The sequence below is a fragment of the Ictalurus punctatus genome, unplaced genomic scaffold (genome assembly GCF_001660625.3).
Source record: "Ictalurus punctatus breed USDA103 unplaced genomic scaffold, Coco_2.0 Super-Scaffold_100046, whole genome shotgun sequence".
NCBI classification, from domain to species: Eukaryota; Metazoa; Chordata; class Actinopteri; order Siluriformes; family Ictaluridae; genus Ictalurus; species Ictalurus punctatus.
Genome location: NW_026521087.1, coordinates 3,292,885 through 3,310,556, shown reverse-complemented (window position 1 = coordinate 3,310,556; position 17,672 = coordinate 3,292,885). Strand labels below are relative to the sequence as shown.

General features: G+C 40.3%; 4 protein-coding genes across 4 annotated transcripts in view; 1 reads left to right on the top strand and 3 right to left on the bottom strand.

Annotated features, from left to right (window-relative positions):
• Window positions 1-17,672, top strand: part of LOC108262635 (TBC1 domain family member 10A) — a 182,809-nt gene that overhangs the window by 104,823 nt on the left and 60,314 nt on the right. The gene's annotated exons all lie outside the window — the stretch shown is intronic.
• Window positions 4,578-5,088, bottom strand: LOC108261894 (histone H3). The gene has a single exon (XM_017462646.3). It carries the CDS (start codon window positions 5,033-5,035, stop codon window positions 4,625-4,627), a length of 411 nt encoding a protein of 136 aa, XP_017318135.2. The 5' UTR covers window positions 5,036-5,088; the 3' UTR covers window positions 4,578-4,624.
• On the bottom strand, window positions 5,631-6,017 carry LOC108261893 (histone H2A). The gene has a single exon (XM_017462645.3). The coding sequence runs from the start codon at window positions 6,015-6,017 to the stop codon at window positions 5,631-5,633; it is 387 nt and encodes a 128-aa protein (XP_017318134.1).
• Window positions 6,130-7,264, bottom strand: LOC108261826 (histone H1). The gene has a single exon (XM_017462589.3). It carries the CDS (start codon window positions 7,196-7,198, stop codon window positions 6,605-6,607), a length of 594 nt encoding a protein of 197 aa, XP_017318078.2. The 5' UTR covers window positions 7,199-7,264; the 3' UTR covers window positions 6,130-6,604.

The following is a 17,672-nucleotide window of genomic DNA, read 5'->3' as shown; positions in this document are numbered from 1 at the left end:
AATAAAATACATGAAGAAAAAAAAAAAGAAAAAAAAAAAAGCAAGGGTGGTAAAGGACTTGGCAAAGGAGGCGCTAAGCGCCACCGCAAGGTGCTTCGCGATAACATCCAGGGAATCACCTAGCCGGCTATTCGCCGTCTGGCTCGCCGTGGTGGTGTAAAGCGTATTTCTGGTCTGATCTATGAAGAGACTCGCGGTGTGCTGAAAGTGTTCCTGGAGAACGTGATCCGCGACGCCGTCACCTACACCGAGCATGCCAAGAGAAAGACCGTGACCGCCATGGATGTGGTGTACGCCCTGAAACGCCAGGGACGCACCCTGTACGGCTTCGGCGGTTAAACGCTCTAACACCGAACGACGCGAACACAACGGCTCTTTTAAGAGCCACCCACATGTCTAGAAAAAGAGCTGTTCCGTGTGGGGGGGGAGGCTTTTTCTTTCATGAAGCATAAGATATCAATATGTACAGAAGTAGCATAAGTGGTAGATCTATTTGTATTTTTTTGTAATAATTCTCTCTCTTTTATTTATTTATATTATATATATATATATATATATATATATATATATATATATATATATATATATATATATATATATATATATATATAACTCCGTATATATTAAATATTGTATTATATATAATATTGTACAGTATACAATATTAGATACATATATATTAAATATTGTAACTTGTTTGATTAAAACAATTTAGAAGATGATTTTAGTAGAAACTTCTATATTTCTCTTTCTCATACGCAAAATGGATTCTACCATTCTCCCCCTCCCTTTACAAAATCCTGACTGATACGGTGAGAGAAGAACTTTACTTTCTATATAGTGATCTAATCTATCTGTTATCATCCTCTCCGTAGTTTTCCCTGTGACATTAACACTGTGGATCTGTAACTTGACGGATCTGACTGTATTTGCCGGGTTTGAGTATTAGAACCGTTTCTGTGTTAGTGGGATTTTTCCTGTATTCCATACCATATTGAACAGTCTTAATAATACATCAAGCGTGATGTCTCTCATGTGGCCTAACATGCTATAGCATGTACTGTATTTCCCTGATGTCATTTGCCGTGCGTTTGATATAACTCTTTTGAACTCAAATAGAGTAAATGGCAAGTCCTTCTTTCTACTATTCCAGGATTTTGGGCAAGTGTCTGATCTCTACACTGCTTGGCTATTGAGGATAGGTTTTCAGTACTGTGGAGCTTCACAAAAGTTTTTACCAAAAGTTGTTTTTTTTCTGCATTGCTAATTGCATTTTTATTGTTGCTATTTAACACTGGTATTTCTACACTGTTTCTTATTCCACTCATTTTCCTAATTGTTCTCCATATGTCCGATAGCTGGGTTTCTCTTCCAATTTTATTGCAGAATTGTCTCCAATATACACGTTTTGCTGATCTGATTGTTTTCTTACCTACTGTTTGCGCCATTTTATAGTTTGTCAAAGTTTCCTGTGTACGGTGAGCTTCAAGTTTCCTAAAAGCTTTATTTCTCTTTTTAATTGCTACAGTACAGCTCTCATCCCACCGTGGCACGCTCTTTCTTCGTTTACTTCCTATCTTTTTTGACATTGTTTCTTCATCTGGTCGTATAATGGCCGTGGTCACTTTTCCGTTCGTTTCTTCGACATCTGTTATATCCTTATTCGCTAATCCCACACGTTTCATTTCGTTCTATGTTTGGAACATCTGCTGGTCGGCTTTCTCTAACTTCCACCTTGGTGTTCTCGCTACCTACTGTCGAATGGTCTAAACCCTCCCGTGTGTTGATTCCTGCAATTTCAGTTGACGTTATTGTCAGATCGATAGCGCTTCCTGCATTATGTGAACTACAACACCACGTGTCCTTCCCGTCATTAACACATACCAAATTTTTATCGTCTATAAATTCCTCGATCACTGATTCATTTATATCTGTATTCTTACTCCCTGTATTGTGCTGTGTGTGTGTGTGTGTGTGTGTGTGTGTGTGTGTGTGTGTGTGTGTGTGTGTGTGTGTGTGTGTGTGTGTGTGTTAAAATCCCCACACCGTACTAATTTCCCTCACGTCAACCCACATACTGCATTTGGTGTATCGGTGCTCTGTCTATTACGGGGATTGTAAAGGTTGAATATCGTTATACTGTCTTTTCCTGTCCGTATTTTGACTACCACAGATTCGTGTTCTTTCCCTTTATTGATTATATCTCACATCATTTCTTACAAAAGTTGCTACCCCTCTACCTTTACCCTTTCCCCAATCATTTCTGATTGTACACAGCAAATCTTAGTGTTATTTTTACACTCACAGTGTTAAAATTAACACTTATCAAGAGTTTATATAGGTCCACACTAAATAGAGTTCAATTTACACTTTCAGTATTGTTTTTTTTTCCTACACTCTCATAGTGAACACTTACAGTGCTTGTTCAACACTGTTAGCACAATTGGTGTAGTTTTTTTACTCCTCACAGGCTCCATTTACACTAAGAAAGTGTTGAATCTACACTAAATGTGTCAAAAGCTCAACCTAATGAGTTATTTTCAACACTAGTGTAATTAAATGTGATCTACACCCTGTCTGCCTAAAAATGCAGACCTTTAAAATGTGTGTACTCGTCAATAAAAGAACAGCTAACACATCAATTGCTGTATAAGGTTGAACTTTTATTTTCAACACAGTATCTTAGATGTAACAAACCAGCATGAATTGAGGTGCAATATATTCACCTCATAGTGAATATATTCATCTGACCCATTTGGACATGGTAGATCAAAAGGCATGTAGAACTTCAAACTCCGGGCTTTTACAAGTTCACCCAAGTCACATACTGTCGGCTACAGCCACGCTGCGCACATAACTTAAACTTTAACGAAGGATAGAAACTGTACGTGACTCTTGTGACTTTGCATGCATCTCATTTGTAAGTCGCTTTGGATAAAAGCATCTGCTAAGAGAATAAATGTAAATGTACTAACATATAACCTAGTTCAAAAGCTTTTAATGCAATTCCTTTACTCTGGGAGACTCACTGGTAAGGCCAACATCAATGTTGTAGATCGTAGTCTGCAGGAAGGTAAAGATGTTAACAAGGGCTTCCTCATATGACAGGTTGAACACATAGTGGACTTTGAAGAGTTCATCTATAGCACTCAAGGAGCTGGTTCCTGTGCAAGGGATGAGGTGCTTATCCACTACCACGTAGAATTTGTCAATCCTGCCCTTGATCCTTCCTAATGCCAGTAGATACGGCTGGAGGCCCTGGCACTGAGATGGCCTTCAATACTGCTGGATGACTAGAAAAAAAAACCCCAGCAACGCTAAAAACTAGATTAAAAATACAAAATACACCAATTACGACGTGCAATGACGAAATCCCTGAAAGGTGGTCCTTGGCACATTCAGACATTGTGATTAAAAATGTGCTATAATCATAACTAGGAACCACAACAAACCTTAATTCAATATGTCCAAAATAACGCCAGTTCGTATCATTCTTTATGTATTACTGCAACAGGACAACTTCATCAAAGGAATATTTCAACCAAAAAAGAAAGTTCTTATGTAACTTTCTTTCTTCATCTGAACACAAAGAATTTTCAAAGGAAATTCAAGTTCTGTGAGTCAATAGAATGCACGTGAATGGGTGCCATCTTCTTGAGAGTCCAAAATGTACATTTAGACAGTGTCACAGTAATAAAAGAACAGTTATTCAAAGAGCTCACAAGCTGTACACTCACTACTTTACACTGTAGCAAAGTGTCATTTCTTCAGTGTTGTCACATGAAAAGATATAATCAAATATTTCCAAAAATGCAAGGGGTGTACTCACTTTTGTGAGATACTGTGTATATATAGTGTGTATGAGAGAGAGAGAAATATAGAAGTATTATATATAATAAATATAGAAATATTACTAAAACCGTCTTCTAACTCGGTTTAAACAAACACATTAAATGATATTTAACACAGTGCACACACACACACACACACACACACACAAACATCTATATATCTATATCTATATATATCTAGAGAGAGAGAGAGAGAGAGAATATCCACAAGTAGGGAAGAAGATTTCAATGATAAGGTCATGTCTACAATTATTAAATTACAAAAACAATTATCATTGACGGGACAAAAGGGATGATGGATGAAATGTATGTATGATGTAATAGCTCTTGCCCAGAAATCCGCTTCTAGAAAATTGCCGTTCCCGAGTTGGGACACACGGAGGCAGTCAAGCTCCATCCAGCACAACGCCGCCCGGAACAGAAGGTAGGTTTGAGCTATTTTACAGACACAGCTCATTACTGTGCATTGTATTGTTCGGACATAACCACAATTAACGGCTCATCTATGAAAACAAACATTACGTAATACTCATAGGACTATATTTATCATGAAAATGCAAAATAAATAACCAACCTTTCTAATGTTGATAAAAATAGAAAGCCGTGCACTTCATTTACACTCACATACATATATGCAAACATTATTATTACTGTTCCTTCTCTCTGTACCACGTTCTAGTACTTAAACTGCCCAAGAAAGAAAATTTGCTGTTTTCTGAGACGGTGAAGTGGCTCTTAAAAGAGCCTTTGTGTTTATTAGACGGAGTTGTGGTTTAAGCGCGTTCTCCGCGAATACGGCGGGCCAGCTGAATATCCTTGGGCATGATGGTCACTCTCTTGGCGTGGATAGCGCACAGATTGGTGTCCTCGAACAGACCGACCAGGTATGCCTCGCTCGCCTCCTGCAGGGCCATGACGGCCGAGCTCTGGAAACGCAAGTCGGTCTTGAAGTCCTGAGCGATTTCTCTCACCAGGCGCTGGAAGGGCAGCTTGCGGATGAGCAGCTCAGTAGACTTCTGATAACGGCGGATCTCCCTCAGAGCCACGGTGCCGGGCCTGTAACGGTGAGGCTTCTTCACGCCGCCGGTAGCCGGCGCGCTCTTGCGGGCAGCCTTAGTGGCGAGCTGCTTCCTTGGCGCCTTGCCACCGGTGGACTTACGGGCGGTCTGCTTGGTTCTTGCCATAGCGTCAAACTCTGCACTTCGCGGATAGAAAAACAGAATAAACGGCGCGCTCGAACGCGGCCTTTTTAAGCCATAACGCCGCCCTGCGCTGATTGGGCGTCTCGAACGCGCTCGTCTGCTATTCGATAGAACGTTTTACGTCACCTGTTGACTATTGGACCGTCTTCTCTGCCTCCGTTCGAAACACAAGACGCCCGCCACTATTCTATTGGCGCGCTCTCTGCTTTGTTCATTAGGAACACACACAACGCCGTCACAAACCATTTTCACTCCTCAGACTTCATTTAACCAGCACGCTAACTGCTATTATAGTTCTTATAGTCATTACTTAAATATGGTATCAAATCATGACTACAAAATTATCAAGTCCTTTTTTATTTATAAATATGCTGTCTTAGAAGTGCACTTTCACCCTTTAGATTTCATTTAAGCAACAGGCTAACTACCACTATTATTATTATTATTAATAATAAACGTGCTGACTTTCTAGCGCACACTTTCAGTAGAAAAACGGGTGTAAAAACTGCACTTTTGACGCAGAGATGGTGGCTCTTAAAAGAGCCTTTGGGTACTGACAAAGCAGCGGTGGACGAGTTTACTTGGTCTTAACGGCCTTCTCGGTCTTTTTAGGCAGAAGCACAGCCTGAATGTTCGGTAGCACACCACCCTGAGCGATGGTCACTCCGCCGAGCAGTTTGTTCAGCTCCTCGTCGTTACGCACGGCGAGCTGTAAGTGGCGGGGAATGATACGGGTCTTCTTATTATCACGGGCGGCGTTACCGGCCAACTCCAGGATCTCAGCGGTCAGATACTCTAACACTGCGGCCAGGTAGACCGGAGCGCCGGCACCGACGCGCTCGGCATAGTTGCCTTTACGCAGAAGCCTGTGCACACGTCCCACGGGGAACTGAAGTCCAGCCCTGGATGAACGAGTCTTGGCCTTAGCTCTAGCTTTTCCGCCAGTTTTTCCTCTGCCACTCATCTTGATGCTCAGATCTCTTCTAACAACAACTGCGAAATGAACGTTACACCCCGAGCTCTCCGTGATATAGACAAAACGGCCACTCTCTTATTCGCTAAGAACGCAGTGGCGCATTAGCCAATCAAAAACAGGCCGTCGAATTCCAGCGTCACCCCTCCCACCCCTGTTTGTGCGTGTGTGGGTGAGAGAGAGAGCGAGCGCGCGAATGAAAACAGACAGAAGGGAATATTCATACAAAAGCACGAAGTAACAACTATATACTGAATTTATTTATTCTTATCATTAACATTGATTTATTATGTATCAATATGTTATCCTACATATTCTGTGATCGTTTTGGAGATCAGGAATGACGTTTAGGAATCAAGATCAGGATTCTATCCTACTGTACTAAAATCAGTATGAGCGTGTGGTTATGTGTACATATGTAGCAGATATGTGTATCCATACTATTGAATGTTTCTAACGTGTATTGCTTTGATTCCATAAAGCTTGACTGAAAATGAATTGTCGCTCTTTAAAGGAAAATATGGGTGGCTCTTAAAAGAGCCGTTTAAGGAACAAAAGCATGAAAGAAACAAACGTCTTTACTTCTTTTTGGGTGCTGCCTTCTTCGCTTTAGGCTTTGCGGTCTTGGGCTTGACAGCTTTCGCTTTCTTGGGGCTCTTGGCTGCCTTTTTAGGGGTCGCGGGCTTTTTCGCCTTCTTCGGGCTCTTGGTGGCTTTCTTTGCGGCGGCTGTGGGCTTCTTCGCCTTCTTAGGAGACTTCTTGGCCGCGGCGGCGGGTTTCTTGGCCGCTACCTTCTTGGGCTTCTTAGCCGCGGCGGGCTTTTTCGCTTTGGGCGCGGCTTTCTTCACGGGCTTCTTGTCTTCGGTCTGCTTCTTGTTCAGCTTGAAAGAGCCAGACGCGCCGGTCCCTTTGGTCTGCACCAGAGTGCCTTTAGTCACGAGACCCTTAACGGCGATCTTGACGCGGGAGTTGTTCTTCTCCACATCGTATCCGCCGGCAGCCAGCGCTTTCTTCAGAGCAGCGAGAGACACGCCGCTCCTCTCCTTAGACGAGGAAACGGCTTTGACGATCAGCTCGCCGACGCTAGGGCCGGCTTTTTTTGCTCTCGGAGCTGCTTTCTTCTTGGGCGCTTTGGCCGGCGCGGCGGCGGGAGCGGGTGCGACTTCTGCCATCTCTCTTGGAACTACGTAGAATACACGAGTTGTACACTGTACGTTAGTATGTAACGCAGGATGATCCTCCCTCCCCGTGGCCGGGGGCTGGTCTTAAAAACAGATATGAGAGCGTTGTAGATTCAACTCGCGCGCCGCTGAATGAATGCACGGACGCGGCGCGCGCTCAGATGTGTTTTCTCATAGCATTTCTCGGTGAAAATCCCACTCGCAAAACGAGATTCAAAACGTTGAAGCACACGCTGAGCGAGGATGGGCTTTCTCGTTTCTCCAGTGGCCCGGCCTGGCCGACTAGACAGCAACAGTCTCGTGCAGCGGACATGAAAGGCGCGGCGCGCGTTGTACTCAAGCCGGCGGGCTGCGCATTTGGTGCGATGTGGTGTGTAAAAACCGGCGAAAAGCAGGCACTGCCGTCGTATGTGTTCTGGGCCGAGTTAAAGAGGAGCCTTGTGAACGAGCCTGATGTCTTTGCAGCTGTCGAGTGGTGTGTGTAGTATCGGAAGCAGAGCGCGTTGGGGGCCGTGTAAAGCACAGCGCGCCTGACTATAGGCTCCGCTATAGCCTTGTGTGTGTGTGTTGTATTCCATGCTGCTAGAACATTCTTTTGAATGACTTTGTGCTAATGTCACATTAGTTCGAATGACTAGGTGCTACTACAACAGTATTTAGAATTATTATGCGCTTCTTGAACCTTAGTTCGAATGACAACGTGCTACTGTGACATTAGTTCAAATGACCACGTGCTACTACAACAGTTAGAACAGAGACGTTGATTTGGCCTGCCATGCCATATGTGAGAAGGGGGGGAGGAAGAAATTTGATTGATGCTGATCTTCATTTCTAATTTAATTTTTTTTTATTAATTTTAATTTTGAGCTGCAAAAAATGTAAATTGAAATTAAATGTAGAGAATAAGAATTAGAATTTTATTTAATGTACATGCATACTTCAAGGCCAGCATACATTGCGACAGTCAACAAACAGGTAAAAATGGAGACATCCAGGCACTGGCACACAGACAAGAGGAAATTTTAAAAGATTTGGCAAGCTGACTTTTTATTTACTGAAATCAATTCAAAGGCACTGTGTCTAGTTTGCAAGCAGTCAGTTGCTGTTTTGAAAGAGTACAAAATCCGTCATTATGAAACAAAACGTTCTTCAGCTTTCTCAAAGGACAGCGGCGAGGCATGAAAACAGAAGGCTAACGAGCTGCTTGCTAAACTTCGATCTGAGCAGAGCGCGCTGCTATGTCCTTCATCAGCTCAAGAAAGTGCCACACGGGCCAGCTATCAGATTTCCTGTATTTTACATCAAGAACAGCTATGTGCCCAATCCATCGGGCTTGTGGACGTGATGCCGTCAAAATTGTGAATGATATACGCTCCAAGGCGCTCTCTCACCTGCAGTTCAAGGTACTGTTGGATGAGATGGATGCACAATATGGTGATGTACCACCAGGAGGTTAGATGGCTGAGCAGAGGAAAAGTTCTCAGGAGATTTTTTGATCTGCGTGATGAGATCGGAGCTTTTCAAGAAAGCAGGATTGGTAGTATTCAAGAGCCCATGGATAAGAAATGGTTTTCTGACCTGGCTTTCCTGGATGACATAGAGCTGCTCAATGTTTTAAATGTTCAGTTCCAGAGAAAAGACCAGATTATCACCCAGCTTTTTTTTATCACGTCAGATTATACAAGCCCGAGAAACCGTGCTAAAAATTTTAGCTTCAGAGTAAAGAGGATAAAGCAGTTTCAAAGGAGAAGTTTACACAACAGTCCCATTCATAGAGAAACAAGCTATTCTTCGACTGGAGCAAACTTTCGCTATCATTCATTAACACGGCTAGCATGCTAGAAATCACTTGCTCACTTTCATTCAAACTGAAAGCATATGAATAGATGGTGAAGAGTAAATAAATTTAAAGTCTAGATGAAAAGAACAAATGTTGAATAAAAGTTGACTAGGTGGGTGGGAAACAGTCAGTAGGAAAGTAGGAAGAGCTGAACAGAGCAGCAAAGACAAGAGTAAGACATTGTTAGTTGTAGGGGAGAAAGCATGTCCAACAAGAAAATGTGATTATAGGTGTAGGTCAGAAGACTCGTTCTGTCTTTGCCAGTGTCAGGGCTTCGCCACTCGTACGCAGCGCTCCGCTCTTGTAGTCCCGGGCCAAACAGGCACGCCTAGTTAGCGCCAGCCAGCCCATCCGGCCTCCTCCTCTTTAGCTCGGTCGGATTCCTCCCTGACCCTAACAAAACACAGTCAACCTAATGCCCTTTATCCCAACTCCGCTATTGCCTTGTGTGTGTGTGTGTTGTATTCCATGCTGCTAGAGCATTCTTTTGAATGACTTTGTGCTGCTGGAACACTGTTTTGAATGACTACATGTTACTACAACAGTATTTAGAACTTTTACGTGCTTCTAGAACCTTAGTTTGAATTTCTACGTGTTACTAGAATACCATTTTCAGTTACTTCCTGTTGCTAGTCTTAATATGAATAACTTTGTGCTGCTAAAGCCCCATTTTGCATTGCTCAGATTATACAAGCCCGAGAAACCGTGCTACAACCCTGTTGAGTTGTACTCATCTCTGCATTTATCAGACTGCTAGAATTACCCAAAAGCCTGAACATTCGTGGGAGAGCAGCACTTCAGAAGTGCCCCCCCTCTCTCTCACTCACACACACACACAGCAAGAGAGAAAGCGAAAGAAAATTGATTGCTCTTTGTATGAAAAGTGGGTGGCTCTTAAAAGAGCCGTTGGGTTGATGAAGACGGCGGTAACGCGCTTTACTTGGAGCTGGTGTACTTGGTGACGGCCTTTGTGCCCTCGGACACGGCGTGCTTGGCCAGCTCGCCGGGAAGCAACAGGCGCACGGCAGTCTGGATCTCCCTGGAGGTGATGGTGGAGCGCTTGTTGTAGTGAGCCAGACGAGAAGACTCACCGGCGATGCGCTCAAAAATATCATTCACGAAGGAGTTCATGATGCCCATGGCCTTGGATGAGATGCCGGTGTCAGGGTGCACCTGTTTCAGGACCTTGTACACGTAGATGGCGTAGCTCTCCTTCCGGGACTTTCTGCGCTTCTTGCCTCCTTTGCCGGCCGTCTTGGTCACGGCTTTCTTTGATCCCTTCTTGGGCGCGGTCTTGGCTGGATCGGGCATAATGCTGCTTCTCGAATAAACGAACAGAAAATGACTAACGCCCGCCTCGAGCCCGCTCTATTTACAGACCCACATGCTAATGACGTCCACACAAGACACCTTTTTTTGATTGGTCAAAATTCGATACCTCCTCCTGCATGGCGCCTCCTACTGCTCCTCCCTCCTCCGCTACGCTTTGTTTCCCTTCCCGCCGTTGTACTTTCAGTGCAACGTGCACTATGAAAAAACAATTGGCTTGAAAAAAATTATACACACACACACACACACACACACATACATATATATATATATAGAGAGAGAGAGAGAGAGAGAGAGAGAAAGAGAAAGAAACGCGGAAGTAAGTTTCTACTAAAACCGTCTTGTAACTCATTTTAAACACGTTATAATATTTAATACTGTGCATATAAATGTATAAAAAAAAATAAAGTGTGCAAAAAAACAAAAATAAATTCTCTTTTTATGTACACAGATAGTTCTTATCTATCACTTTTTCTACTTGTGTAGAGCGTTTGATACCTTATGCTTGAAAAAACAGAAAAAACTTTTGACTTCCCCCACTTCTCTCTATCTTATATGCATGCATGCGTGCGTATGAGAAAGAGAAATATAGAAGTTTCTACTAAAATCATCTTCTAAATTGTTTTAATCAAACAAGTTACAATATTTAATATATATGTATCTAATATTGTATACTGTACGATATTATATATAATACAATATTTAATATATACGGAGTTATATATATATATATATATATATATATATATATATATATATATATATATATATATATATATATATATAAAAAGAGAGAGAGAGAATTATTACAAAAAAATACAAATAGATCTACCACTTATGCTACTGCTGTACAGCGTTTGATGCTTTATGCTTCACGAAAGAAAAAGCCTCCCCCCACGGAACAGCTCTTTTTCTAGACATGTGGGTGGCTCTTAAAAGAGCCGTTGTGTTCGCGTCGTTCGGTGTTAGAGCGTTTAACCGCCGAAGCCGTACAGGGTGCGTCCCTGGCGTTTCAGGGCGTACACCACATCCATGGCGGTCACGGTCTTTCTCTTGGCATGCTCGGTGTAGGTGACGGCGTCGCGGATCACGTTCTCCAGGAACACTTTCAGCACACCGCGAGTCTCTTCATAGATCAGACCAGAAATACGCTTTACACCACCACGGCGAGCCAGACGGCGAATAGCCGGCTAGGTGATTCCCTGGATGTTATCGCGAAGCACCTTGCGGTGCCGCTTAGCGCCTCCTTTGCCGAGTCCTTTACCACCCTTGCTTTTTTTTTTTTTTTAATGAGTTTTATTGAAATTATACAAAATTCACAATCTTACACAAGTCATATTCAGAAAGAAAGGGAGAGAAAAAAAAACTTACATAGTCAAAGTACAATTACACGCAAATAGAGTCCCACACTGGAGTCTTTAAACCAAGATGTGCTGCTTTTTAGTCTTCTTAGCTCTTTTTGAATGTCCTTGAATACAACATCACTGGATATAAACGTTTGATTTATAGTCATTTTGGACCTTGTTTTCCAGAGTTTAGATTTAGTCAAACATATTATGAACCAAATGAAGTCATGCTGAGTCTTGCTACAATTTTCTTTAAAAATGCCATAGAAAATTGAGTTCATATTTATTTCTATATTGAGACCAATGATTTTTAATTTAGCCCATGTTTCTTTAGAGCGATAACACTAACAGGAAATGTTCGAGTGTTTCCTCTTCATTACAATTAGGCATCGGGCATTTACTGGTTTTTACAAAACAGCTCCATTTTACAACCGCTCTTACTGGGAGCCTTCTTACAGCGACTAACCAAGTTGTATCTCTCAGGTGTTCAGATAGGATTTTATTCTGTAAATTTTGGAGACATTCTTTGTTTTGGTCTTCCTCCAAATTTCTGAAAGCCACAGGGTTACAATAAACTCGATCAACAATTAAAAGATATATTTCTTTGCTCGAGTCTTTCACCCAATCGATGTTTAGATCTTTAAATTTGTTAGTGAAGTCGGAAAACATCAGTTTATAATACGGAATTCCTTTTCTCGATGGACCTTTTTTAGATTTCCAGTTAGAGATGTTCCCTATCCATTCGGTTTGCCTGGCAATACCACTCGCGATGATTTTGCACACTGCTATTTTAGTTTTTAGGGATATATCGACAGCCCCAAGGCCTCCCAGTTCCCTTCTCTTAAAAAGGAGCTCACGTTTTGTAATCTCACGAAAACTTCTCGCGCAGCGCCCACCTATTTATCCACACTCGACAGGACCTAGTTGAGAACAGGCGAGGAGGCGGGCCTAACGCCAACGGTCACACAATAGCTCTCTTTTTCTAAAACAAACACTAGGCACTGCTTTTCACCTGCTAACGTCTTCTTCTTCCCCATTCTCCCTCTCTCTCTAATCACTGGCCTTCTCTTTTCACATTTCCATTTTCACTATCTGTGTTACAGTCGATGTACACACTGTGTTTGAACCTAAATGTCATGCATCAACCAAAACTGCGCCTCCAGAATGACGGCTGAGCTTAAGATTGGCAAAATATGTCGCAGCAGTTGCATTCGTCAAATAAACTATGAGCAATTAAGTAGTGCCAATGAGATAATTACAGCAATGCGTAATGTCCAATAAGCTCAAAAAGAGTCGGACTCCTCGCACACTTTATTCTACTTGGCCAATCAAACACAATTATGAACTGGGATTCTGATAGTTGTGCGCCTTTAACTCACTGTGTAGAAAAATGAGGTCAGCTATATAGACAACAATTTTCATTACGTATTTAATTACTTCGATTGAGGTCATTATTAGAAGTAGTAGTAGTAATAGTAAAATACCTACAACCTACCTTCTGTTTTAGGCGGCGTGTGTTGTGCTGGATGGAACATGACTGCCCTCGTGTGGCCAAACTCGGGAACGGCAATTTCCCAAAAATTGCAGTATTCTCTTATTAAGCTTTTAATAGCGGTGTTTAGAAGTCTATATTTGTATTATTTGGCAAATAGTGGGGTAAGAAGTAATAGATGCTATGAACATTCATGTTTCTCTCACCACTGGGGCAGAGGTGGCTTAGTGGTTAAGGCTCTGGTTTACTGATCAGAAGGTCAGGTCACCATATCATGACCCTGTGCTCTGACCCCAGCTTCCTGACATGTCGGGGTATGTGAAGAAAACAATTTCACTGTGCGCTACTGCATATGTGACCAATAAAGACTCATTATGTAGACTTATACCTGACATTTTTAATTCTAAAACAGCTGCTAAACTATGTGCAGACTAAATTATGTGCAGATGTAAAAACAAAATGCTAAACACATTCTCTATTTGTGTGTGTGGTTTTTTTGTACTGTATGTGTATTTCATCAGTGTTGCTATGAGCTTATTATTAATAATAATAATAATAATAATAATAATAATAATAATAATAATAATAATAATAATAACGCAGCTCATCAGTGTTATTACTGTGCATTGTCTAGTTTTCACGTATCAAGGACAATAGACGGAGCTTCTGAACTGTTTAACAGCATTATTATTATTATTATTATTATTATTATTATTATTATTATTATTATTATTACTATTAGTTGGGCAATTGTTTTTTTTTTGATTAATCGTATGGGGTGGAGCGAACTTTCAGTACCATTTGTTTTTGTTTATTTAATATAAAGTCCACAAACTGAGTGTAACAAATATAAACTTCACAGTAAAACTTTACACAACTGTTTGTACAAAACAGAAAAGAACCCAACACACACACACACACACACACACACACACACACACACACACACACACACACACACCAGAATATATATTATTAATTTAGGACTATAGTTTAATTCGGTGCTTTTTGTGCATCTATAAAAAAAAAAAATGCATAAATACTATATATATATATATATTTATATATATATATATATATTTATATATATATATATATATATATATATATATATATATATATATATATAGTCCTAAATGAATAATAAAAACTCACTTTCACTGCACCTTGTGGTTTCTGTTCCTCGGTGTCTTTAGACATTATTTTACTTTTGATCATAATGTTTGAATTAGACATTACAGATCTTACTCGCGCTACACTCTGTATCAGCGCGTCTACACCGCGCGTGACCAGCAACGCAGCCTAGTTACTAACATGTCACTTCCGACAGAATTTACACTGCAAGCGCGCAGGTACAGCATATAATGACAAACTTAAATTAAACTAAACCTTTTGAACAGCTTGTACCAGTTTCCCCTGCCCCTTACACACAGTGGAGCAGTTTGGCTATAAACATAAGTTCAATTCAATTCAATTTTATTTGTATAGCGCTTTTTACAATAGACATCGTCTCAAAGCAGCTTTACAGAAATATCAACATGGTATACAGATATTAAAGGTGCGAATTTATCCCAACTGAGCGAGCCACTGAGTGGCGACGGTGGCAAGGAAAAACTCCCTAAGATGTTTTAAGAGGAAGAAACCTTGAGAGGAACCCGACTCAGAAGGGAACCCATCCTCATCTGGGTAACAACAGATAGTGTGAAAAAGTTCATTATGGATTCATATGAAGTCTGTATGGCCTTAGGAGCAGCCGTAATCACACGACTTGAAATTCATGTTAGATGCTCTGTTGTCGTCGATAGCAAAGTAAGCAGGATAATTGTTAGTGTAAAGAAGATTGTACTGCTATTCCTCCTAAGGCCACATCGACTGGAGGGGAGAAGAGAACATATTTATTCATTCATTTATCTTACACAAAATTTTATTTTCATTAATAGTTTGTTTACGTACACACAGACACAGACACACGCACACGCACGCACGCACGCACGCGCACACACACACACACACACACACACACACACACACAGTCGTGTGAATCCAGATTTTCAATGTGGTCTCAGACATTGTGTGTGTGTGTGTGTGTGTGTGTGTGTGTGTGTGTGTGTGTTTCTGTGTTCTACTATACTGTATTCTTACCTTGCTGATGGGTCAGAATCGACTGCAATGAGAAAGTGCATATCCCTGCGCAAAAAATATATACATTATAGGAACATTTGATAGGTTGTGTTTTTAATCTATAAAAGGTATTGTCTTTTTAAATGATGACAATTTACAAGTGATATTAAATCAATCATAGTGTACTGTAAAATGAGATTTTTTTTAAATACTTGAAATCTGTTTGATACTTGAAATCAGAATTTCTTATCTTCTTCGACATAGATCAGAAAGTCATTTCTTTGACCCTTTAAACTCTGAGCTGTCCACTTGGTGTATCACTAAATGGTTATTTAGTTTATTTAAAAGGCAAATGCACTTTGTGTTCTTCAAATGCAAATAAGTTTGACTCAAACGACAGTCTACAGAAAAGTTTAAAAAAACATGAAGCAAAAAGCTTCCATTTACATTTTATACATACATAAATATATACATATATAATATAGGTATAGGTTTTATCCAGCAAGATAACTGATTTATGAATCAATCAATGTCTGATTCATCAAAACTGTTGTACAAATGTGTGACGCAAAAGCAAAAATGTCAGGCTAAAACTGATGTGACGGATCATCCAGCGTTCCCTTTAGTCATCTGATGATGCATTTATTATAGATTCTCCTTCAAACATTGTTTAATTGACTTTCAGAGTTAAGAGGTTTTCATTTTTGGCAATGAGACACAGAATCATTACTGTGACAAAACATTAATAACTTCTCCATTTGAACTGTTAAAATGTGCAGATTCATTGTATTTCAATATGAAACTGTTCTCAAAAAATATTAGACACCAGGATAATATTCATTAATAATAGCACCTAATATTCATTAGCATTGAATTTATTAAAACACTGTGCTATTCTATCACACACCTTTGAATCATGTTAATTTAAATACTATAGTTATAGCACCTGTCAGTGCCAACATCCCCACAAGATTTCATAATGTAATGGGTTTACATTAATACTACATGAATTGATCATGCTCACTTTATATAATTCAATCTTGTAAATTAGAAACTTGTGTAAATTAAGCTTAGCATAAGCAGTGAAATCATGTTTTGATGTGAAATTTAATATTTCTTTGTAAACTATAAATCATATTTTTTCTCAAATCTAGTCTACCGCATGTTCCATGTTTTGCTGAAACATTGTAATTGTAAAGCGACACTGGTTATGAGTAAGGAGCTATATAAATTACACATATTGTTATTATTATTATTATTATTATTAACAATAATAATAATAATAATAATAATAATAATAATAATAATAATAATAATAATGATAATAATAATAATAATAATAATAATGTATTTATTTATTTATGATATATTTTAACTGTTGAAGCATATGTAATTAAATGGTGATTTCAGTGGTGGTAACACTGTATACAGTGCCTTGAATCCACTTTCAGGTGTTTTGGAGTTCTTAATGATCTGTTTTAGGAAAAATAGTATTTTGAATACATTTTGCATTAGGCTACTCAAAGCAGCTGGAGTGCCGATCTTATTTGCTTCTGCAGGATGTGTTTGAAAAAGAACTTAACTAATTCATGGGGCAGCTGCGCAATGCATAAAATCATGCAGATACAGGTAAGTATTTCAGTAAGCTTCAGTTAATATTCACACCAAACATCAGAATCTCAGTGATCTCAGTGATGATGGTATGAATGTTGGTGCCAGACGAGCTGGTTTGAGAATTTTAGAGGCTGATCTGGGATTTTCACAGACAGCAATCTCTTGAGTTTACACAGAATGGTGGAGAAAAACAAACACCTTGTTGATGACAGAGGACAGAGGAGAATGGACAGACTGGTTCGAGCTGACAGAAAGGCTATGGTAATGATAATTCTTTACAAGTGTGGGGAGCAGAAAACCCTCTTGCAACATACAATACGTCTAACCAAATGAGGTGGATAAGCTACAACCATATTAGGTTCCACTCCTGTCTGTGAGCCAAGAACAGGAACCTGAGGCTAGAGTGGGCGTGGACTCACTGGAACTGGACAGTTGAAGCATGGAAAAACATTGCCTGATTTGATGAATCTTGATTTCTGTTGTGACATGTAGATGATAGGGTCAGACATTGGCATCAGCAGCTTGAACCTGCCTTGTGTCAACAGTCCAGACTGCTTCTGGTGGTATAACGGTGTGTAGAATGTTTTCTTTCTATTATGTGATCCTATGTGAACCTTTGCTTTCAGCATATGGTGTGAACCCCTTGGTCAGAAATAACCGAAACTAAACATTTTCCCTGTTTTTACTGTTGATCAGTCCTGCACATCGGCTTGTAAGAATTTT